The sequence below is a fragment of the Leuciscus leuciscus genome, assembly GCF_965113295.1.
Source record: "Leuciscus leuciscus genome assembly, chromosome: 25".
Lineage (NCBI taxonomy): Eukaryota > Metazoa > Chordata > Actinopteri > Cypriniformes > Leuciscidae > Leuciscus > Leuciscus leuciscus.
In genome coordinates, this window is record NC_138724.1 from 8,702,767 (window position 1) to 8,727,447 (window position 24,681).

A 24,681-nucleotide genomic window follows, 5' to 3' on the forward strand; every position below is an offset into this window, starting at 1 on the left:
TAAACATTATTTTATTGTATGATTAAACAAATATCAATGTGCCACACTTTGTAGGTACAGTAGAAACAAAATTCAGCTGAAAATGTACCTCCTCAGTTTTTCTCCGCAGAATGAGTTCCTGTTGTCTCTTCTGAGCCTCAAGCAGTTTCATCTGATGCTGTACAAGAGAAAAAAACATCACATTGAACATATTTCACTCTCAGTTTCATACTGTGCCAGTGTTATTTTCCCATCATGCACCTCCTGTTTGCGCTGGTCCTTCTTAAGTGTGGCGATCTCTCGGTTCCTGCGGGATTCGGCCATTCGGTTCTTCTCCTGCTGCTCCTTCATCTGCTTCATCAGACGCACCTGACAACAGTTCGTTTCAATACTAGTTTAGCAGGAGGATTTGTGCTACAGAAAGTGGATAATGATGATTAGACTGCTTATTTAGCAGTAGAAAAACCTTTACAAAACTAATGTAATTTCATCTGGACTATGGGAATTGCTGATAGACATGTTCATTATTAATCTTATTAATATAAAAAGGCAATATATACAACCAGTACGTTCAATATGTCAATATTTATTTGTATAGTCATCTATAAACAACTTAATTTTTTGCAGTTGATTGCTGTTGACCACTGGGAGGCGCTGTTTATTATGAAATATTTTGTGTTGTAATGGTGATTCAGCATTTCTCAGTGAGTCAGCATACAGTCTTGTACAGTCTCCATGGTGACACTCACTTTGGTTTTCTTCATTTCAGCCAGATCCAGCTGTAGTTTCTTCAGTTGCTTCTCATACTGTGACTGGTTCTTCAGAAGGCGAGCGTGTTCTTTCTGAGCCGCCTGTAGTTTCTGCAGCTCTTTGTTCATCACACCGAGCTTCTTCTCGTATTCTGCTTTTATCCGCTTGCTCTTGTCCTCAGAGCATGACTCCACAGAGCCTGAGACAAAAAAACAAAAAAAACAGAATAGAACAAAACAAAAACAAAAACAAATCAATAAAACAAGAAACAAAACAATTAGCTTTTCTCAGGGCGTATTGCAGGCCGGACTCAAACCTGATCTACAAACTATCCTTGTCTCTCTGTAAAGCTGCTTTGGGAACAATCTACATTGTTAAAAGCGCTATATAAATGAAGATGACATGTTAGGAGTAATGTGTGTGTGTGTGTGTGTGTGTGTGTGTGTGTGTGTGTCTTACACAGTGTCATGACTCTAAAATGTGGAGAAATAAAAGCATTAAAGAAGTCAAAGTCACTATGAAATAAAAAAATGATATTTACTTAAAGGGGCTATAGGTACGAATTTTCAAGAATTAATCAATGTGTGAACCGCTTGTAGCGAAACTTAACAAACGAGACCTTCCCCGACATCATAGGTCTTCTATGAAAGCCTGTAGACTGACTCAGGCCAGTTTCACCAGGAAAGTCAAATAGATGTGACAGTTTCACAGACTCCCAAGAGCCTCTCTTCCGAAACGAATGCTTGTACAATGTTTAGGATAATGCCGAAAGCACGTATTTACATATTCATCAGCAGCGTGGACGGCGTCGGGATGTTCGTTAACAGTACATCGCTGTAAAGGTATTTCCAACTTCTTTTTACTTCTAAGCGAAGAATAAAAAATAAAAAAACCTTCGCCGTCAGTATATCAGAGCCTTAAATCACATTCAGTCTCTTGTACGTTACGAGCAATAAGTTGCTGACTGCAGTTCACTTAACGGCCACCGGTGTCACTAATATCAAGGGTTTCTGAATTCTACATAGAGCCCCTTTAATGTATGTATCTGGCCTTATTGTGAATGACTCATCAATGCATGTTGTTCCAAAGAAGAAAAAAAGTTTGTGCTTTTCATAATCTGTCATTAAACTTGAATAACTGAAAGTAAGAACTTCAACGTACCCATGTTCTGCAGCACGCGGTCTCGCTCCACCTGTGTGTCTCTGATTTTGCACTGCAGCATCATGAGTTTCTGTTCATACTGTTGTTTGAGTGTGTGTAGACGTCTCTGACTGTTCTCCAGCTCATCGATCAACTTCTGCTTGATGGCGATCTCACAGGTGATGTTGGCCAGATCTGCCTGGAAGTCCTCTGGTCAATGCAACAACAATAAATAAATTAATTAAATATGTTTACATACAGATAATCATTAAACAGACAATATCTTTACATGAAATATTAATAATTCACATTATTATATATTATATTTGTGCTATATAATATTATTTTTAAAAAGCCAATATTTTATTTGTACGTCATTACTTTAAAACCAATAGGATTTGCATAGTGAAATACTGTTTGTGTCCTAATATATTTATTATGACGCTTTAAGGGTGTTTTAAAAAATGTGTTACACATTTGTTTTACAGTAAACATCAGTACCCTTCTCATCCAGTTCAGAGTCAGACTCATCAGAGCTTTCCTCAGCATCCATTTCCTCTTCCTCAACTTCCTCATCATCTTCCTCTCCATCCCCCTCCTCACGGTCACTGGCCTCCTATGGGAAACAATTTCATATCAAAGACTGAATGATGAGCTCCAGCCTTAAAATATGTTATGATAGGGCAAGAGGACTGTCAATCATACCATCTCTGGCTCCTGATTGGTCGATTCTACCTGCTCTCTCTCGCTAATCTTCTGTTCGCCATCAGGCGTTTCATCTTTGTTGGCACTGCAGGGGGAAATCAAAACTAGAAATTAAAAATCTATTTTGTAAAAACACCTTTTTTTTCAAAATATGCAGCATAGGTTATCTGAAACAAAACAGAAAACAGACAATTAGGGGGGAAGGAAAGAAAACATGGTATTATGATGGAGATGATGCAACAGAAAAGTTAAATGGTTGGTATTTGATGAAAGCGGATTTGCTCTTTTGAATAGCAATTATAACATTTATAACATCACTATTATAACATCTGATTCAGAAATCTTCATGATATGATGTCAAACTGACAGCATGAGCTAATTTGCATATGCCCGTCCACATTCACATTTCAACACTTACTCAGAAAATTGACCCGCCCTAATGAACAACACTGTGAACTATTAGTGAAAACGTTTAAAAAGCACTTTTGGTTATTGAAATAAAGCTAAAATATAATAGAGATATTAAATCTTCACACTACAGATCATGTGGCGATAACATCAAACCGGTTTGAAAATATTGCGATTCTGTGACTGTTCGAGACCGGCTCAGATCACGTCACTGACCTGCTCATACTTGAGCACAGATTTGGCCGTGATCCAGAGTTTCTGTCACAGACTTTGGAAATATTACTTTTACTTTGAAATAAAATCTGTCATTAATTACTTCATGTCGTTCCAAACCCATTAAGACTTTCGTTCATCTCCGGGACACAAATGAAGATATCTTTAATAAAATCTCAGCAAGTATTGACAGCCTACGCAACTACCACTTTGACGCTTCAAAAAGTTCATAAAGAGATCATAAAACTAATCCATATAAATCAAGCAGTTTAGTCAAAACATTTTTAAGAGACTCGATCGCTTTTTATGATGAACAGATTTGATTTAGGCTTTTATTCATATATAAACATTGATCAGAGAACATAAACAGCATCTCAACCATAAATGAACCAATGAACCTCATTGGTTCTTGCTGAAGTTCAAACGTGATGCGTAACACGAGAATGAACCTCACTGGTTCTCGCAAGTCAAGCGAATACATCATTTGTATTCCGAAGACTATTATGGGTTTGGAACGACATGAGGGTGAGTAAATCATGACAGAATTTTCATTTTTGGGTGAACTAACCTTTTAAATTGAAGTTCTAAAATTACTAAAACTTAAAGGTGCAGTATGTAATATTGACAGCTAGAGGTTGAATTTGGTACTGCAGTCCAATTTCCAAATATTGGAGAATATTTTATGGTATTTTTATGCTTTAGTACAGTCAAAAGATTACATACAGCACCTTTAATATAAAAAAAAAATGCAATATTAACAGACATATTAAAAACAAACAAAACTAAAAATGTCAAAAAGTATATCAAAGCAAAATTACTAAAAATTAAATTAAAACCAAAACTTAAAAAAATAAAAGCTACTTAAGTAATAAAAACTATACCATAAAAATAATAATAAAGTAACAATTAAAACAGAGGTTATTTACATACAGGTACAGCAGCAAAATGCCTATTGTAAGGTTCAAACAGAAGGTGGAAAATGATCCAAAAACTAAATTCTCAGTGTTTATGGTGAAAGAATAAAGAAAACGTCATGGAAATGTTGAAATGTCACCTGGACATGCTCTTAACAGGTTTTGTGAGATTCACCCATTACTTTGAATTACTTTTTTATTTTTATTTTTACCCAAATTCACTTTAAAAGTACATGAATGAAGTATACACATTTTCTGGGCTGTTCTCCAAGACTGGAAACTACCTGCCTGAAAGACAATCAGAATTTAAAGGTTGCAAGCAGAGACGGAACACAGGGGGTTATGGTTAATTATAGAGGGGAAAGAGAGACACAGGGACAAACCTGTCTTCCTCCACCTCTTCCTCCTCATCCTCCTCTCTCTTGTCACCCAGCAGCTGCTGGAGTCTTCAGCGGTCAGAGGTCAGAGGTGAAGGGTTAAAGAGAAGAAACGAGGAGCATAGAGAGAGACAGATAGGGAGGGTACGGTACAGACATTAGTAAAGACGTTGTTGATTACATGCAAACGTTCACTGTGGATAAGAACACACTATATCAAGGATATCATGGCTGATATAATATTTCTCTAGGTTTATTTTGTTCACTGTCCCCCCCTCCCCCCTAGTTTTAAGTTTAGTCTTCTGTAAACCTTTGAACAGCATTTATTTGAAATAGAAATATATATATATACAGTGCTTGACATTAACTTTTTTGCTCAACAGTCACTGTGGCTAGTGGTTTTCTAAAGTTACTAGCCACAATTATTTTTTTTATACTAGTCACAAATATTTTGGCAGCAGGTATATTAGGCTGATGTCACTTTTAAGGGGTCATAAATTAAGAAAATCTAATTTTCCTTGAGCTTTTGACATATAAGAGGTCATTATACCATTAGAATATCCTGTAAGTTTCAGAACCGAAAACTTCCATGTTAGTCCAACAACAGCTTTTATTGTAACCAAGCCCAGAGAACAACTCGTTGTGGAATGTGCCTAAGACCGCCTTGGTAGAAGAAAATCAATGCCTACTTCATCATTGCAACTTTGGCCCCGCCCACTTCCAAAATGTGAATGTCTCAGTTGATCATTATTAGTTTGTTCGGTACATTTCACTGTGAATTATTTGGTAAATCAGTCACAATTTCGGCGCAGGCTCATTTCGGTGAGCACAAAATCTGCAGGAATGAGTAAAATGATGCGCAATACCATGCCGAAATTCAAGCCCTGTAACACCAGCAATATTCATCTGGAAAAAAATAAACAAGTGAGTGAGGGGAGGCGGGTTTGTGTGTCAGCTGTCGGAGAGATGAGAGAGAGAGAAAGAAATCGCTGCTACAGAAAATGAGTATTGGAAGCGTTTCAGATATTTCAGATATTTCTATATATTGCACTTTTTGGTTTATTATTTCAGATGGCTTTTTTAAAAGACTACAATGAAAAATGTATGTATTATATATAAAATTTAACCTGACAAAATGGGGCAAGTCGTAGTGACTGCTTTACACGCTACTGCTGAAAATTCACCCAGCCCTGTATATATATATATATATATATATACAGTGGGTACGGAAAGTATTCAGACCCCCTTAAATGTTTCACTCTTTGTTATATTGCAGCCATTTGCTAAAATCATGTAAGTTCATTTTTTTCCTCATTATTGTACACACAGCACCCCATATTGACAGAAAAACACAGAATTGTTGACATTTTTGCACATTTATTAAAAAAGAAAAACTGAAATATCACATGGTCCTAAGTATTCAGACTAGGGATATGTTAACGATTAATCGACGATCGATTAATTGTTGATAATACATTTAATCGATAAAACGTATCGATCATCGATTAAGCAGGTTCATGCACGTGCGTGCTCGCTCAACCGCAAAACATGTATAGCGAGCACGCAGGAGTTATGTTTGGGACCATTTTACACCTTCATCATGACTATAAGTTTGCGTGTGCATTCGCAGCCTTTTGTTTTGTGCAAATGTAAGTTGTAATGTTGTGTTTATTTTGTGTAGGCATATCTATATCTGATTTATCTCATATAGGATGCATTTGGTTAAGAATTCATGTAAAGCTTACGGTGATCCTCTTCAGTTTCAGCGCGCGCAGCTCAAACGGCAATGCACGACTAATAATGACTATTGGACTATCATATTACATAACATTATAAAGAGAACAATATTGTAATAAAATATTTTGAATTATTTGGGTTTAGTTGCCATAGTCGCGTTGCTCCAGAAATAGCGCGTCTACAACGAGGACATCTGAATGGCTCGTAACTTAACGTTAGTTCAAGTTCACTTGTGCATTTGCTTCATTTTGTGCAGATATCATTTGTAATATTATGTTTATTTTGTATATATATGATTAATCTCATACAGGATGCATTTCTTTGAGTTAAATAACGCGCTAGCAAAGTGCTCCAGTTTAACGGTATTCGTTCAGCGCGCAGCTCAAACAGCAATGCACGGTTAATAATAACTCTGATTAGGACTGTCATATTACATAACATGAGAACACTGTTTTATTAAATCGTTGTGAATTCATTGGGTTTAGTTGCCATTTTCAGTGCGTTGTTCCAGGAAGAGCACGTCCACAACAGTCACATATTCCAAGCACGCATCTGAGGCGTTGGTGACACTTTTCATTAGTCGTTATATTTGATTATTAAATAATTAATTTAATTAAATGATCAATCACATTGAAACATTTTACAATCCTACTAGCCCTTTATTTAGATTAAAAAAACATTCTCATTCATTTGGTGAGGAACATAGCGTTTTGTGCAGTATTTGCACACCCTGTCGTGCTGTTGGCAGCAGACTCATAATGCAGTGTTACGGCTAACGATTAATCGATTAATTGATCGTTAATTTAAACGACGATCGATCATGGGAATTTGTTAAAATTGACATCCCTAATTCAGACCCTTTGCTGTGACACTCATATATTTAACTCAGGTGCTGTCCATTTCTTCTGATCATCCTTGAGATGGTTCTACACCTTCATTTGAGTCCAGCTGTGTTTGATTATACTAATTGGACTTGATTAGGAAAGCCACACACCTGTCTATATAAGACCTTACAGCTCACAGTGCATGTCAGAGCAAATGAGAATCATGAGGTCAAAGGAACTGCCTGAAGAGCTCAGAGACAGAATTGTGGCAAGGCACAGATCTGGCCAAGGTTACAAAAATATTTCTGCTGCACTTAAGGTTCCTAAGAGCACAGTGGCCTCCATAATCCTTAAATGGAAGACGTTTGGGACGACCAGAACCCTTCCTAGAGCTGGCCGTCCGGCCAAACTGAGCTATCGGAGGAGAAGAGCCTTGGTGAGAGAGGTAAAGAAGAACCCAAAGATCACTGTGGCTGAGCTCCAGAGATGCAGTCGGGAGATGGGAGAAAGTTGTAGTAAGTCAACCATCACTGCAGCCATCCACCAGTCGGGGCTTTATGGCAGAGTGGCCTGACTGAAGCCTCTCCTCAGTGCAAGACACATGAAAGCCCGCATGGAGTTTGCTAAAAAAACACCTGAAGGACTCCAAGATGGTGATAAATAAGATTCTCTGGTCTGATGAGACCAAGATAGAACTTTTTGGCCTTAATTCTAAGCGGTATGTGTGGAGAAAACCAGGCACTGCTCTTCACCTGTCCAATACAGTCTCTCAACAGTGAAGCATGGTGGTGGCAGCATCATGCTGTGGGGATGTTTTTCAGCTGCAGGGACAGGACGACTGGTTGCAATCGAGTGAAAGATGAATGCGGCCAAGTACAGGGATATCCTGGACGAAAACCTTCTCCAGAGTGCTCTGGACCTCAGACTGGGCCGAAGGTTCACCATCCAACAATGACCCTAAGCACACAGCTAAAATAACGAAGGAGTGGCTTCACAACAACTCCGTGACTGTTCTTGAATGGCCCAGCCAGAGCCCTGACTTAAACCCAATTGAGCATCTCTGGAAAGACCTGAAAATGGCTGTCCACCAACGTTTACCATCCAACCTGACAGAACTGGAGAGGATCTACAAGGAGGAATGGCAGAGGATACCCAAATCCAGGTGTGAAAAACTTGTTGCATCTTTCCCAAAAAGACTCATGGCTGTATTAGATCAAAAGTGTGCTTCTACTAAATACTGAGCAAAGGGTCTGAATACTTAGGACCATGTGATATTTCAGTTTTTCTTTTTTAATAAATGTGCAAAAATGTCAACAATTCTGTGTTTTTCTGTCAATATGGGGTGCTGTGTGTACAATAATGAGGAAAAAAAATGAACTTAAATGATTTTAGCAAATGGCTGCAATATAACAAAGAGTGAAAAATTTAAGGGGGTCTGAAAACTTTCCGTACCCACTGTATATATATATATATATATATATATATATATATATATATATATATATGATATATATGATCTTGAAAGGAACTTGTGCAAAAAACAACAACAAAAACATCCACTTCTATTTGCCATTAGCAGGTGTGGTAAAAGATCCCTGATTACAGTCTGTGCGATAATGCCTGACGTAGTAATTACACAGCTGAAAGAACAATACAGCTCACCATGAAACCAGACAAATCCCACAATGTTTTTGTTTCACTCAGCTAGAGTCGAGGGGCAATTATTCATAACACACTCCCTTTCTGCCAGTTACCACGGCAACAGCCCCTCCAGATACCACCTCACACTACGATCGCTCACACCCTTTTATTACCTCTTTTTTTTCTTCTTCTCCTTCCTCTTGAGTTTCTCCAGATCTTTCTTGGCGATCTCAATGATGTCGGTGGTCTCTTGGCTCGGGTCGGCCCCCAGCAGGGCGGGAGAGAATGATCCAGAGGGTCCGTAGAACTGAGGGCGGCTGGACACTCGCGTGAGGTTACGCCTCAGGTTCTCATTCACCGCTTCGCTCTCCAGAAGTTTGGCTCTGAAATACACACAAATATTCAGAATATTTATTTTATAGAAAAACTAGTTCTCTTTTTATCTAGCTAGGCAATTGCTAGGCAATTACCATGGTGTTCTGGTTGGTCGCTATGGTGTTTTTGGCAATTCATTTTTCCCATAGGGATTTGTGAAGAACTTTTTGCTAAAGCACTATAAGCCATGAACCAAAACAACCAGCTATGAGGTGAATCATAAAATTACAGGCTTGTATATAAAAGCAAAAGAATATGTGAAAATCGGACAAAAAGACAAAGGTACAAGACAGTGTACTTAATGAGGGAAAGAATTACAATCCCATGAAGCATTGCGAACAGCATAATAAAATGAAAAATGGTTAAATGGTTTAAAGCGTTCATCACATAAAAGAAAGCTTCATTTTGTGCTCAGTGACCCATTTTTGTGTTGATTGTTATGTTTGGATCATTGTCTTGATGGAAGATCCAACCACGGCACATCATAAGATTTTCAGCAGAGCTGGTCAGGTTTTAATTTTTGATCTGTTGGTATAAAGATCCAGCAGTGTATTTAACCGTGGGCATGGGGTACTTTTTATCCCTGTGTGCACCAAACCCATCTGGTGGGTTTCCCGCTAAAAACACTTTTTTTTGGTTGGTGAAATTTAATACTAATTTAAAAATGTTAATTAAATACATTAAAAAAACAATATACAGGGGTTGGCCACTGAATCTGAAACACTGGCCAATATAGTGTTGGAGGTTTCACACTGATATATGCATCTTCAGTGATTTCAGAGTGTGAATGTTGAATTAGCAGAACAATAGCACAGCTGTACATAAACTACTGCAATCCACACAACATAATAGGAGACATCAGAGTTCAAAAGAGGACAAATTGTTGGTGTGCGTCTCGCTGGCTCATGTGTGACCAGGACAGCAAGTCTTTGTGGTGTATTGACAGCTAGAGTATCCAGGGTAATGTTGGCATGCCACCACAAACCACATCCAATGGGAGAAACTGTCGAAGCAAGAGGAAGCTGTCTGAAAGGAATGTAACCCAGATTGTATCCAAACAACATGAAACACAGCTGCCCAACTCACTGCAGAATTAAATCCTCCTGTTTCCACCAAAACTGTTTGTCAGGAGCTCCAGAATCAACATTCATGGTCGGGCTGCTATAGACAAATTAAAGGTGCTCTAAGTGATGTTGGGTGACGCTCAAAATCCCTCTGGCTTCTGTGAAGGACTTGTATCTGTTATTCCCAAGATGAAATGAAAAGGAGGCCCAACACCGTACTAATAAATTATTGTGAGATATAGAGAGATATATCACAATAATTAAAGCCATCGGTTTTAAAGCCATCGATTAACAACCTCGTAGCTCACAGTAGATCTGTCTTTAAAGGTTTATCATTAAAAATCAGTTTCCATTTGGAGAAAATGAATGGAGTTTTTACTTCTGGACCCGGACTGTTGCACTCTATTTTACATTATTAAGTGTGAAAAACAAGCAACAAACTATACATTTTTAATAACAGTCTCGTATAGGATATCAGCAAAAATATATAAAAAAATACTAGCTACTGTATCAGACAAATATTTCATCAAAGGTTGTTTTACCTCAGATCCTCTATCTCCTTGATGTAATTCTGAATCATATTTCCGATCTCCTCACTGCCTTCACCTGAAATAAAAAGTCAATATTCTGTCAACCATCTTCCAAGGTCCTTTGATTGCTGTAACCTGACATGAGCAGCACTGATATTGTGATGTACCTGCTCTGGAGAGCACCTGATTGGCCCGTTCGCTGAGCATCTGCGTGAGTCGAGCGCCCTGAGCGTCGATGGCCTCCTGCATGGCCTTCACACGCATGCGCAGATTATTGTTCTCGATCTGCAACATCGAGTTCTCGTGGAACATGTCATTGATGCTTTCCAGCCCATCCTCTCCAACCATACGCTTCCCCTGAGAAACAGACACAGCTTTACTTCATTTACCAAACATACACACAAATGATACGTTTGCTTCTTAATTTTCTTAATAAACAGTATTAATAATTGAGTCTGGAGTAATGATGCTGAAAATTCAGCTTTGATAATAAATTACACTTTAAAATATATTCACATATGTTAAATTGTAATAATATTTCATAATATCCCTGTTTTTGACTGTATTTTCAATATAAATGCAGCCTTGGTGAGCAGAAGAGACTTCTTTCAAAACATTAAAAAAAGACATTTATAAAAAAAAAAGTAAGACCTTGCATTGCTTTTCATTCTATTGCTCATGTCTCATATTTTTAATGCAAAAACATGTTTTTGCCAATAACACAACCGAGAGTTGGCTCTTCAAGTGACATTAAGTGGTGAGTAAATCTGAAGATTGAAAAAATAAATAAATCCATCTATCAAAAATCCCAATTATTTCAGGGGTATTTTGTTGGACTCCTTTGTTGGTCATTCTTCAAAAGTGCTTTTTGTAGTAGAGTGGTAACCTATAAACACAAATGTGTTTCGCAAAGAGCTGAAATAAACCTGACCACCCTGACTCCATGAATCACGCAGAAGCCAGCCAATCAGATCGCTTGTGAATTTGGAAACTTAATTCCATTTTTGAGTGCGATATCCCTCTGATAGTCCAATCTCAGTAATTCTACAGTATCTGGGTCACCCGTGCTTTGAATTGAACATGCAAACTCTGTGTTAGTAGGTCAGATCTTTAATCACCTTTATTTTGGGAATACTCTGAAGACAACATGCCAGAATTGAAGACCAACTCACGGAAACCTTTCTCAGGCCTAACAGTGGATAACCTCACCGTCCTGTACTCCATGAGCTCCATCTGCAGTCGGGCGATCTCCGTCCTGAGGGCACTGATCTGCTGGCTGGCCTTGTCCTGGTTCACCATCACCCTGTTCTTGATGTTGCGAGCTCTATTGGCGTACTTCAGCGTGTTCAGCGTCTCCATGAAGTCCTGATCCGATGGGCTGATGCAGGCGATCATCATCGTTCGACTGAGAGACCAGAGAAAATGTCAAGATTTATTTGTTTCCTCACATTGCCTAACGCTACAGTGCCAAATAAAGCATTCGATCTGGATATGGAGAAATTCTGAAGTAAATGCGTTGATGTTGATGAAAATTGCTATTATTCTGTTATTATCTTGTTATTACAAATGTGTATGCTGTTCATGGGCAATACTGTGAATTAGTGTAAAACATAGGGCTTCATATCAGTGTTTAAAGAATTTTGATTGAAATTAAATATTTTTCAGATAAAAATGTACTTTATTTCAAGTCGTTCGAAGCTGTTATTCAGTGATGTATTGAAATATTCACTGAAATCAAATATGGTGCCAGTTTTTTCAGGTTCTACATTAATGACATTTAGTCAAGAGACATGCAAGAACAAATTTTGATGATGTCCTTGATGTCCAATCTGACATTATGTTCTGTTAAAAGGCTTCATATTTGATTTGAAAGCGACATCCGCGGTCAAGATTATCAGTGATTTATCCTTTCAATTTTAGTCTGCTTCTCACACAAAGCTATTGTATGACTTCAGTAGATTTAGAGTATACTACAGTGCATATAGGGGATACGGACTACTTTTAAGTTTTATAGAGTTGACAGACTTTGTTCACTACAAATGATCACTGTATAAAAAAATAGCTATTTAAAATGACTCTTAGTGCTTTAAAAAAACAGCATTCTGGTTTAAAACCAAATGAATGTGAGAAAGTTAAGTTAACATTATTTTTTTTGTTAAGTTAACATTTTTCTGACACAGACCTGTTTCCACCCAGTGAATCCTGCAGAAGGCGAGTGAGTTTGGAGTCTCGGTAAGGCACATGCGTCGATCGTTTGCTTCGGTCTCCTAAAGCACTGATGACGTTCCCCAACGCCAGCTAACATCACAGAGATAAATATTATAGCTTCTGTTACAGTTCACCTTACATTAAATAGTTCTAGCCTGAAGAGATGTGTGGAAGATTTGTTTTTATTATTGAATAATATTACTCGTTCTGACCAATCCACAGTTAATGGAGATGCCCTCTTTGGCTCGGTCCCCGGTGGCCCCCGTCCTCTTGAGTCGCTCCGATCCAGCCAGATCCACGAAGTGAAACTTGGCTGTGAGAGTTTCAAACTCTTCCATCTCAGACGAGCTGTTGGCCAGTCGATTGTCTGTCTCATTGTCCTGCTCTGGGGGCTGAAAAAAAAATGTAATAAAGACATCAACATAGACTATAGATGGAACGTATTAAAAAATTGAATTTTGTCTACTCAATATGGCTGCTAAGCCGTCGTTTAGATAAAAGAGCCTGATCTTTTTGGTGAAGAAGCAAAATTTATGCTAGATTTTACATTTTATTGTTGATTTTACATGTTATTGAAACATCATTTTGTTAAAAAGTTTGGATTTTGTTTTCCCCTATTCAAGTAGAGTAGTGTTCGTATGATATATCACCAATACCAATATATTGGCTGATATTTGGAAGCGTGGCTTTATATCAATATATTGGCTGATATTTGGAAGCGTGGCTTTATATCAATATATTGGCTGATATTTGGAAGCGTGACTTGAAGCACACCAGGGTGACCAGGAGCATGAAATTGTCCAGCCATAACTTCTTGTTTCACAGGGGTATAAATATGAGGAAACACAAAGGCCAAATTTCCTTAATCATCCATCACACGAGTAAAACCAAAGCATATAAATCTGATGATGTGCAGCAAAAGATTCTTCAGCTTCACAAAATAGAAAGTGGCAGTAAGAAAATAGCTCAAGCATTGAAAATCCCCATTTCCACATCAGGTGGAATCAATAATTAAGAAGTTCCAATCAACTCAATATTTTACGAATCTGCCTGGAAGAGGACATGTGTCTCACTGGTCTTAATGCACGGAGGAGGAGGAGAGTTTGAGTGGCCAAACTCTCCAAGGATCACAGATGGAGAATTGCAGAGATTAGTTAAGTCTTGGGGTCAGAAAGTTAGAAAAAAACAACCTAACAACCCCTACATCCCAACATGCTGTTTGAGAGGGTTTCAAGAAAAATCCTCCTCGCTCATCCAAAAACAAACTCCAGCAAATTCAGTTGTCAGACACGACTGGAACTTCAAACAGGACTTTTATAGTCAGATGAAACAAAACAAAAAAACGAGTTTGGTGCACACAGGGATAAAAATTACCCCATGCTCACGGTTAAATATACTGCTGGATCTTTAATGTTGTTGGCCTATTTTTTTTTGGTGGAGGTCCTGGACTTCTTGCTCAGAGACATGGCATCATGGATTCTAGCAAATACTAACAGATCAAAAATCAATTCCTGACCACCCCTGCTAAAAATCGTATAATGTGCCGTGGTTGGATCTTCCATCAAGACAATGATCCCAAAAAACTAACTTTTTAGTTAAGTGTGATGAACATTTTCAACATCCCAATATTTTTACTGTGCACTGAATATGAAATTAGCATTACCATGTCTTTATTTAAAAAAAAAAAAAAAGATTCCAAGTGTTTACCAGATTCCTGCGTGCACGAGGTCTAATTTCTGCCACAAACGCACTAGCTTATCATTTAGTAAATAAGGGGGGGAAAAAGCCTGAGATATAATCCATCTACTTTCTAAGGGTGAGTGATAGAAGCAATACCTTGCATGATATTATTTTATTTGAAAAAATATATATAAAAAAAAAAAAGAAAAAAAAAGAAGGCCTTTTCACTCGAGCTGGTACTTACGTTTTCTGCGGGTGCACAAACACGCACTTGGCAGATGTGAATGGTGAAGATGGCGTGAGATCGAGAGCTCTGTACATTCATCTGAGTGCTGGCAGTGGTGCGGGAGAGAGCGCCCAGCTTCAGACACTGGATCATCTACAGCACGTGGGTAAAGCAGCAGATCACAGTCATTAAATGCATAAAATATGGACAGAATATCTCCGAAAAGAATCAATGACGCTCACTTCTGCCTCTGAGGAGACGTTGCGAGTCGTCACGCCTACAGTGTAGATGCTGCCGCTGGCGTCCTCGTGGATTTTAATATGAGATTTCTGTTTTCTCATCTCCATGTCACGTGTGGTGTCGAAAAGATCCAACACCTCCTCATTATACAGCTGAAGACACACATGGAGAGAGAACACAGACCATACAAGATTTACAATAAAATGTATATTATTGAACTGTTTTTTGTATATTATCTTCCTTAAATAAACCATAACTATCATATTACAGCTTTTCCAACAGTCTATTATTTTAGTAATATTATTATATACTAGTATTGCATTAATTATCTTTTTATATTGTTTTTATTAATTTTTTTATTATTTTTTTAAACTTTTTTTAATGTTATGTGCTTTTGTAATTTTTTAGCAATTTTAGTTTCTTTATTATTTCTATGCATCTTTAATTTATTTTTACTTCAGTTTTAGTTTTAAATATTTTAGTACTTCAACTTTTTCAACTTGTTTGTTTTTATCTAATATTATATTTATATATTTTTTCAAATACCAAAAACTATTTTTAATAGTTAACAAAAACAACACTGCTTTGAAAATGTCTTCATGGAAATCATAAACGGTTCTGTTTGTTTGAGCAGCCAAACACACCCACTTCTGGCTCAACCAATGGCATGAGTTTGGGCTTTTTTTCTGACCAATGGTATTCGGAGAGGAGTATCTGTCACACAAAAGTGAAGCATCATCCACAAGCACTGTACCTCCAGAAACTGTGCGCTGATCTTGAACTCCGGGACGGGTCGGCCCTGATCTGCAGCCGCCTGGCGTCTCTGCTCGACGCCTTTAAAGAGGTGACCGACCGCCCGCGGGATGATGCCCAGCTCCTCGTCTAGTATGGACATGTCAAAGCCCGTGCCCATCGTATACGTCTTCCCTGACCCTGTCTGAGATACAACATCAAATCTCACATCAAAACATATTCAACTCTAAAATACATTTTTATAATTTTACATTTTTATACAAATTGTGCACGTTAAACCCAATTAAAGTTGTGTTGCAAGATTATGTGATTGCATCTGATGTGTCTGTCTGGCAGATGAGTGAGACTGTTGATAAATCTGGATTAACACAGTGGCAGAGAGACAGATCTCAGAGCTGTGTGCTGGTGTTTGGGGGAAGTCAGCTATGAAATGCAGGTCACGGGCAACGCTAGCCATATAGAGAGAACATGGAAAACACAGAGCTTGTACAAATAAATACCAGGCCAAATAAACTCCTTTAACCTGTAATCTTAAATGATGCTGGATGTATAAATATCCCTCACCTGTGGGACAATACATTACCAGAAGCATCTTAAAGTCAAAATGAAATTGTATTAACAACTTGAAGTAAAATTAAAGGGATAGCTTTAATACAAATAATAATTTCATCATTTTTCACCCTCATGTCATTCCAAAACTGTATTTACTTTATTCTGTGAAAAATAAAATAAATAATTGTGGAGAATGATGACAAATACAATTTTTGGGTGAACTAGGATTGATTGGATGGTCTCTCCGTATGATTGGAGGGGAGGGGCTGAAAAATAAGAGGGCTTCAAAAGGCCCTATTACTATTTATATGTATTTATATTACTAATAATCACTATTTCATTTTAATGTTCACTTTCAATCAGACTGAGACCACCTTGGTCAGGCAATCTCAGACAGATTATTTTTGTATGATTCTTATGTTTATACATGCCTAAAAGAACTGAACAAATCCAAATGACACGGGTGTGAAAATGCCCTAGACTTAAAGCTGCACGTTTAATCGTTAAAAGATGGCGATTTCGATTCAAACACCCACGTGATCTCATTCCTAAATGACAACGATTCTACTGCGTTTCAGATTTTGTCACATTATGATGTAATAGTGCGTCGAAAGATGCCTCTGCAGAATCAGATCAACGCCTACTTCTACATCATCATGTATTTGGCCCCTCCCACTGGTGCGTTAGTGAGATGAGAAGGAGAGAAGAGAGATACAGGATCACTGGACTACAAATAACTTTACCTTCCTAAGGAATGTGGTTATCTATTTTCAACTGTGTGAATGTCTCAGTTGAGCATTATTTGTTTGTTTCGGAGCATTTCACTGTGAATTATTTGGCTAATCAGTCGCAATTTCGGCGCAGGCTTTGCAAACAGACTTTACTACAAGATATGAACTTGACAGTAATGCCACAACATGTATATAACAGTGTTAATTCTAATGCCTGATCTGTGATCAGTGATTTCTGATATGTAATGATTCATTTACAGTCAGATGTTCTTGGTCCATGTGTAAATCAAACCAGTGACTAAATGGTCAATTTCACATTGTTTCTCTTAGTAGCATGAAAATTACCTGTTATTTAAATTGTGATTAAATTATATGCAGAAAACGATCAAAGAACCTTCCCTTTATAATCACTGGACAGAGCGCCAGTTTATCAGTGACTGAGTGCACCTCAGGAAACATTATAAAATAATGAAAAATGCAGTTAATGACCCCTTTAAACAATCAGTTAAACAGTCCCCTTTAAATAACGGTTCACTCGACATTGCATCAGTAGATGCGGCTCCCTGAGATAGACGGGATTATATAATATAAGATTTAGGGAAAGAAACACAAACCTGTCCATAGGCAAATATAGTGGCATTATAACCATCAAAACATCCTTCGATGAGTTTCTCAGTGCAGTTGGCATAGATGGTGTCCTGCGTCGAGTCCATGTCAAACACATAGTCGTACGTGAAGGCCTTGTCCTTTCCCAGAACCACCTGGGGTTCGCCAGGGGTCACAAATGTACAGATGTGGCATCCTTCAATCTTTTCTTTTGCCAGCTGAGGACGAATCCTGTGACAGAGAGAGACATGAAATGTACAAAAATAACATGCCCAGTCAGACGCTGAATAACAATGAGAACCTCCTGATGTGTTGATAAAGTGCAAATTAGTCGTCTAAAATAAGCCTATAATCACTGGGTGTCTCACTGCACAGAATAAAATGTCTACAAATTAAATGAAAATTAAATATTTGTCAATTTGACCTAAACAATACATCCTCACAATCAGCAAGATAAAGAAAAACGAATATCCAATACACACTACACTCACGTGCTTCACAATTTTATTGATTTCATAACGTGAAACACACGTTCAGTACCATGGAAAATTCACTGCAATAGGAAAATGCATAAACGTGCCATTAACGGCGTACAACTTATTTTTGCAGTGAAATAGCCTACATACATAATAACACAAGACAGTTTGATTTCAAAAGAGTAGGTATAACCAGTATCACTGACCATATGTAATATGAGGTATCATTAAGAGCAAGAGAGAAGGAGATGCGCTGTTTGTGAAACTACAGTCCGAAAGAAATATTTCAAATTAGTATTATTATTTCCTGCATTATAAATGTGGATAAAATTATGCACAATACTGGCAAATCGCGAACCGAAATTTAGGCCCTGAAAATATACTTGATGCATTGATACAATATCCTCACGCAAAATATTGGAATTCTAGCGATTTCCCCCCATTTACTATGACAAAAACATATAATATTCAACATTACATGTACTTCAATGTATTGTTCAACTTGTTTTTTTATCAGTAAAAAATACAAACCACCTAAAATAAATTTACCTGAGTGTCACTTTACTTGAAAGATTGACCGATAATCAGCTTCACCAATATGTTTTCCGATATTTAAACATTTCCCCTTTAAATGTAAGAATGTTTTATTGTTCACCAGGCAAAAATGTTCAGTCTGATCACTCAGAAAAGTAACTTCAAACCTTTTTTTAACAAGCGGCACGATTTGAGGTATCATTAATGTCTGTAGCACACTAAGTTAATACGCTATGGGTTTGTTTAAAATCACCAACCGTGATTCTTCTTAAAAGTGATTCTTGGTTTCTAAAAAACACCACTAAAAAGAGACACTGATGTCATTTTCTGTGTGCGCACCTGACAGCAGAGGCTGAGCCTTCGCTCTGACTGTGAGAGAACGCTTTTGTTCAGAGCACAATTCACTGACAGAGGCACAGAGAGAGTATTGTGTGTGTTTGATACTGGATCTATCCTGTATTGCAGTGAGAGTGAGACAGAAAGAGAGAGACAGATATGTGGGTGATAGACACATGAGCAGAGGATGGGTTAGAGACAGTCTGTAAGATCTGTACTGTTTGAGTTTCAAACCAGGACAACATCACATAATAAATTTCACAGTTGGGTGACATAATAAATAACGAACAGACTGAAATGTGTGCCATCATTCACTAATCTCTACATCTGTTCTAAGTGTCTGTTTTTAGGGGGGGGGGGGGGGGGGGGGGAGTTGAGAACTCTTCTCAAGTTCTACAGAAGAGAGGCATACAACATAAACAGTTTATCCAGGACCAGGTTCTGGTGGCAGAGGGGTAAGTCCAAACCTCCTTCGCCTTGGCAACTTCCTCCAGCTCCTCCTGAAGGATCCCAAGGGGTTCCCAGGCCAACTGAGAGATATAATCCCTCCAGCGTGTCCAAGGTCTGACCCTGGTCTCTTCCCAGTTGGACATGCCAGGAGCACCTCCACTGGTAGGTGTCCTGGAGGAATCCTGACCAGATGCCCAAACCACTTGAACTGGCTAATTTTGAAGGGGAGTCTCTCCTGGATGTCTCCTATAGCCGCGTTTTCACCGAAATTACCCGTAACAATTTGTTCCAGGAACTTTTTTTTCCCCCAGACCTGTTGCTAGTCACGTTTCTACCGCGGTCTAAAGTACCGTGAAGATTCGGCAAATAGTCCAGTGATGTAGGACTGCACGCGACTTCACAGTTCCCACTGGATTTCATCCTCTGAATTTAAGATTAATAATGCCTGAACCTGAAACTCCATTGTTGATTCAAATAGCAGACGACTGTAAATGCACGCACAGCAACAGATGGTGGTTGAATAAAATGTTGCGTGGAGTTAACCAATCAAAATGCAGCATGAACTCAACCAATCAGCATGTTCAGGGCCCAAGTCCCACCCCTGAAAGTTCCTGAACTTTGAAAAAGTACTACCTTGCGAGCAGGGACTTTCGGAGGGAGAAATATTTACCCGGAACTTCATTTAGACCCTGGTTTCTGCACTGTAAACACACAAGAGTACCACTACCACCCCAAAGTTCCTAGTTCCTGGGGAAAGTTCCTACGGTGGAAACGCGGCTTGTGCTAAAGCTTCTCACCCCATCTCTCAGAGTTATCCCAGACACCCTCCTAAGAAAACTCATTTTAGTTGCTTGTACCCCGAGGAGGCGGCTCCATCACAGCCCATTTTTATGCAACTTTTCCTCTTACACTCTATTACAATACCTTTGTTTCACCACACCGGTCCGGCACCACAACCGCATTACTGCCATTGCTGCACCTGACTATCAATCTCAAGCTTTGAACTGCCTTCACTTGTGAACAAGACAACAAAATACTTGAATTCCTCCATTTGGGGAAGCAACTCACTCCCAACATGATGTGGGAGAACCGCTTCCCGGCTGTGAACGATGGCTTCAGATTTGGAAGTGCGGACCACTATCCCCAGGCAAGGTCAGCAAGTTTACGTCCTGACCTACAACAGCTTGGACCATCCCAAGCTTCTCCCATCTAAGCCATCAGATGGTTTGCCAGAAACAACCTTTCAGCCACAGCCGAAGCAGCCTCTTCCGTCATGGAGGCTTTGAACAGATCTCACGTGGATTCTATGGCTCTTTAGGATGACAGAATAGCTTCTTTGGGAATAGGAGTTAAAGATCTTCCAGGCAGGATTATCTCCCAAATGTTCCCAGTTCATCCTACATGATTATCCAGCTCACCACCAGTTGGCAATCAGTTGACCGCTCTGCTCCTCTCTTTAGCATGTGTTCAAAAACACATGGTCACAGATCCGATGATACAACAACAAAGTCAATCATTGAACTTTTGTCTGAATTAGTCTGGAACCAGGTACAACTGTGAACTATAACTATGTTATAACTGCATGTTCAAACATTAGCCCCTTTCACACATACAGTCTTTACTGGTAAATTACCGGTAACAGATCATGTGTGAACAGGACCTTTTCAAATATACCGGTAAATTTGTTCCGGCAATTTACCAGTAAGGGAAGTTGTAACATTACCAGTAAATTACCGGTATATGCGCTGTGTGAATGCAGGATGAAGTTTACCGGTATTTTGCACGTACGCGATGATGTAAGAAGTGATTTGGGCCGATCAGAAGCCGTTGAAAGAGCAACGGCTCTGGGCCATTCATAAAATTGTGACGCAGATGACGTGTTTACTCAGCACTGTTTACAAATGTTTTCAGATTTGGGGTGATACCGAAACTAAAGCGATTCTCCTCATCCGGGCGGATAAAGAGATTTGTCAACAACTTTAGAGGTCACTTTCGGTTAATGACATCATCACAGAGTTTACCGGTATTTTGGAACTAATGTGGAATGGTCTGTTACCGGTAACACAGAAATCTGTTGCTTGTGTGAACAGCATATATTTGAATTTACCAGTAAAGTTGTTCTGGCAATTTTACGGTAATTTACCGGGATTGCTGTGTGAAAGGGGCTATTGTGTTTGTTATGACCATTCCATGCTGAATACAGAAGTCCAACAACGGAACACCACTCGGGTAAATTTCAGGCAGGCGTTCCTGCCAAGTGCTCTCTTCCAGGTATCTCTGTTGTCACCAACATGGGCCTTAAAGTTGCAAACAGTACTACCGAGTCCAGGTAGTACCTCTTCTAGGGCCACAAACAGGGTCTCCAAGGCGGCTGGATACTTTGGGCTCCGGTTTGGCGCGTGAGCACAGAACAGTCAGAATCTTGCACTCCTCAACATGAAGTCGCTTTGAGGAGAACCTCTTGTCCGCCTGGTTAAAATTCAAAACCATGATGATGAGTCAGAGACTTTTTCGAAACATTTTTGGCCCCTCACACCCTGAGCAACTGCAGTGAAGGAGAGTCCAACCCTATATCTAGTTGGTGTCGCTCAACCTCTTGCACCAACTCCGAGTCCTTCCCCACCAGAGAGGGTCACATGCCATGTTTCCACAACTAAGGGCCCGTCTGCATCGGCCCCCTATTTGTCTGCCACCCTTTGTACAATGCACTAGTACCCACAAGGGGAAGGGCCCCACATTGTTAATCGTTTATTTTTTGGGCTAAGCCCAACTGAGCCCCTTGGGCCCGAACCTGTAAACAATTTAATAATTTTACATTTCACATAACTGGTGATGTAGGATATAATATGAACATAAATGCCATGGATAACACCACAGACTAAACTAACAAGCATAATTAAAAAAAAGAAAATAAGTTACATATAAATAATTGCATACTAAATATCCAATACAACTCAATGTCCAATATTGGCTGATTCAGTATCCCATGTTGACCAATGTAAATAACTAAATGAGCAACTATGACAAAACTATGCTCACTTACTGACCAGAGGTTAAAAGATACTTTGATGAATATCACTAATTGATCAGATTTAATATTTTTCAGGGAACAATTTTATAACATTTTATAACTCTAACCCAAAATGTTTATCTTTCTAAAATTAATATAAAAAATATTGATATCCATTTAAAGACAAATGTTTGAAAAGATTGTAGAGAAGCTTTATTACCTACAACAATTTAAATTGCTGTTTGGCTATTGGTTAACATTAACCAATCACCTGCACAGCCTAACATCAGCCAAATAGTAAAGACATTAGTAGAAAGTAGAACATTTTACATTTTAATAAAAGATTGTTTATTTTGGAATAATATGAGAATATATTTCTTTCAGATGGTGCAGTTATTGCATCTGCTAAATTTGAAAGAAAAATAAATAATTACAGGACCTAAATTAAATACTTTCCCTTAAAACAACCTAAAATCTTGATATTGCAAAAATAAATAAATGAAAATGAAGATAAAAATCAAACTAACCAAACAAACAAACAAGTACATTCCGGCAATTCAAATGATACTTTGCAAATTGATTCCAATGTGACATTTTATTAAAATAAATGGGGGGGATAGAACTTAAAATAGCAACATCTGCTTCAACCAAAATAGTTAAACTTCACCCCATGTTCACTTAATTGTGATAAATGAAAACTGACTAATATAATTATAAATATGATGCTAGTTAAAACACTCCGCAATTACTGAGAACAGACTAAGAGTTGATGTTTTCCTCCTGAAATTAGACGTCTAAGGACAAGTCTCCTCTTGTCATGTTCACGTCCCTGAGGCAGCTTCACACAGTCTGTAAATCATTAAAGCATAAACTTTCACTATAGCCGGTAGCATTTTATGAGGAACTTGGATAATCTTTCCCTTTCCAAAACTCCAAACTATGTCTTTATAGTTGAAATGAATCAAAAATGGACAAAAACTAAAATTACAGCACCAAACTAGGACTGTGTAAATATAGAAATTGTGGCCAATATCATATATATATATGACTTTTGGGCTTTCAGAGGCTTTTGCATCTGAAGTCTTCATATACATATAAATATACATATGAAGACTTTAGATGCAAAAGCCTCTGAAAGCCCAAAAGTGCCATCTGAAATTTTCTTCTAGAATTAGCATTTTTATCAAGCTTGTATATTTAGGTTCAGTAATTTCACTTTATTGACAATTAATAGGTCATTTCATTGCCATTAAAGTGAAATAACTGAACATAGACATACAAGCTTGATAAAAATGATCATTCTAGAAGAAAATTTCAGATGGCACTTAGAGGCTTTTGCATCTGAAGTCTTCATACACACACACAGTATTTTTTTTTTTTCTTGTTATGGCCAATAACTGATGGTGAATATTATCAAGACCAAGTCATTCTGTCTAAGTGGCTTTGTTGTTGATGTTTGTTTGTTTAACACAATCCAGATTTTCTGCAGGCATCAAACATTATCATCATCATTTTGATATGAGCCCAAAAATTATTGCAAATGTGCGTAGTGATCTTTCTGCAATTCATATTACACCCAATGTGAGAGCAGTGTAACAAGAGCATTCAAACCACTGAAGGAGGAAGACACAAATGTGTAGTGGATTTGACTGTGCATGGACAGGCTTGCATTATGCAGGAAACCAGCAGGTACTCTCTCTCTCGTCCTCTCAGAGCCGCTGACTCTCGATCTCTCCGGCTGCGAAGAGAGCGACTCTCTCTCCGTGTCTCTCTCTCGCAGCTCTCGTCTCTCTCTCCTCTCTCTCCTCTCTCTCTTCTCTCTCTCTCTCTATCTCTCTCTCTCTCTCTCTCCCTCTCTCTCTCTCTCTCTCTCTCTCTCTCTCTCTCTCTCTCTCTCTCTCTCTCTCCTCTCTCTCTCTCTCTCTCTCTCTCTCTTCTCCTCTCTCTCTCTCTCTCTCTCTCTCTCTCTCTCTCTCTCTCTCTCTCTCTCTCTCTCTCTCTCTCTCTCTCTCTCTCTCCTCTCTCTCTCTCAGAGAAAGTGTGTGGTTTTCCTGACAGGAATGTAGGCCACTCCTGGATCTACTGCTGTTTAACCTTAATTCCTCATTCACAATGCACTCATGTCTGAGTTCACAAAGCGCTTATTGAGTTTCAGCTCGAATGATTATTATACCATAATCCACATTCATGTTTCTGACAGAAAACACATTAATGAAAAAAAC

At 38.5% G+C, this 24,681-nt stretch overlaps 1 protein-coding gene across 6 annotated transcripts in view; it reads right to left on the reverse strand.

The window, feature by feature from the left end:
* kif21a (kinesin family member 21A) overlaps window positions 1-24,681 on the reverse strand; it is a 67,607-nt gene that overhangs the window by 31,636 nt on the left and 11,290 nt on the right. For 4 of the 6 annotated variants that reach the window (XM_082160400.1, XM_082160399.1, XM_082160401.1 and 1 more), the window contains exons 2-18: window positions 17,662-17,884; window positions 15,766-15,948; window positions 15,014-15,163; window positions 14,790-14,924; window positions 13,078-13,257; window positions 12,840-12,955; window positions 11,867-12,062; window positions 10,825-11,014; window positions 10,670-10,733; window positions 8,862-9,071; window positions 4,493-4,555; window positions 2,575-2,659; window positions 2,371-2,485; window positions 1,891-2,079; window positions 729-928; window positions 241-348; window positions 89-157 (exon numbers count right to left, since the gene is read on the reverse strand). In XM_082160400.1, coding sequence (XP_082016526.1) covers window positions 89-157; window positions 241-348; window positions 729-928; window positions 1,891-2,079; window positions 2,371-2,485; window positions 2,575-2,659; window positions 4,493-4,555; window positions 8,862-9,071; window positions 10,670-10,733; window positions 10,825-11,014; window positions 11,867-12,062; window positions 12,840-12,955; window positions 13,078-13,257; window positions 14,790-14,924; window positions 15,014-15,163; window positions 15,766-15,948; window positions 17,662-17,884 — 2,476 coding nt within the window. The remainder of the gene's footprint in view (window positions 1-88; window positions 158-240; window positions 349-728; window positions 929-1,890; window positions 2,080-2,370; window positions 2,486-2,574; window positions 2,660-4,492; window positions 4,556-8,861; window positions 9,072-10,669; window positions 10,734-10,824; window positions 11,015-11,866; window positions 12,063-12,839; window positions 12,956-13,077; window positions 13,258-14,789; window positions 14,925-15,013; window positions 15,164-15,765; window positions 15,949-17,661; window positions 17,885-24,681) is intronic. The other 2 variants (XM_082160403.1, XM_082160402.1) reach the window with 1 other exon arrangement.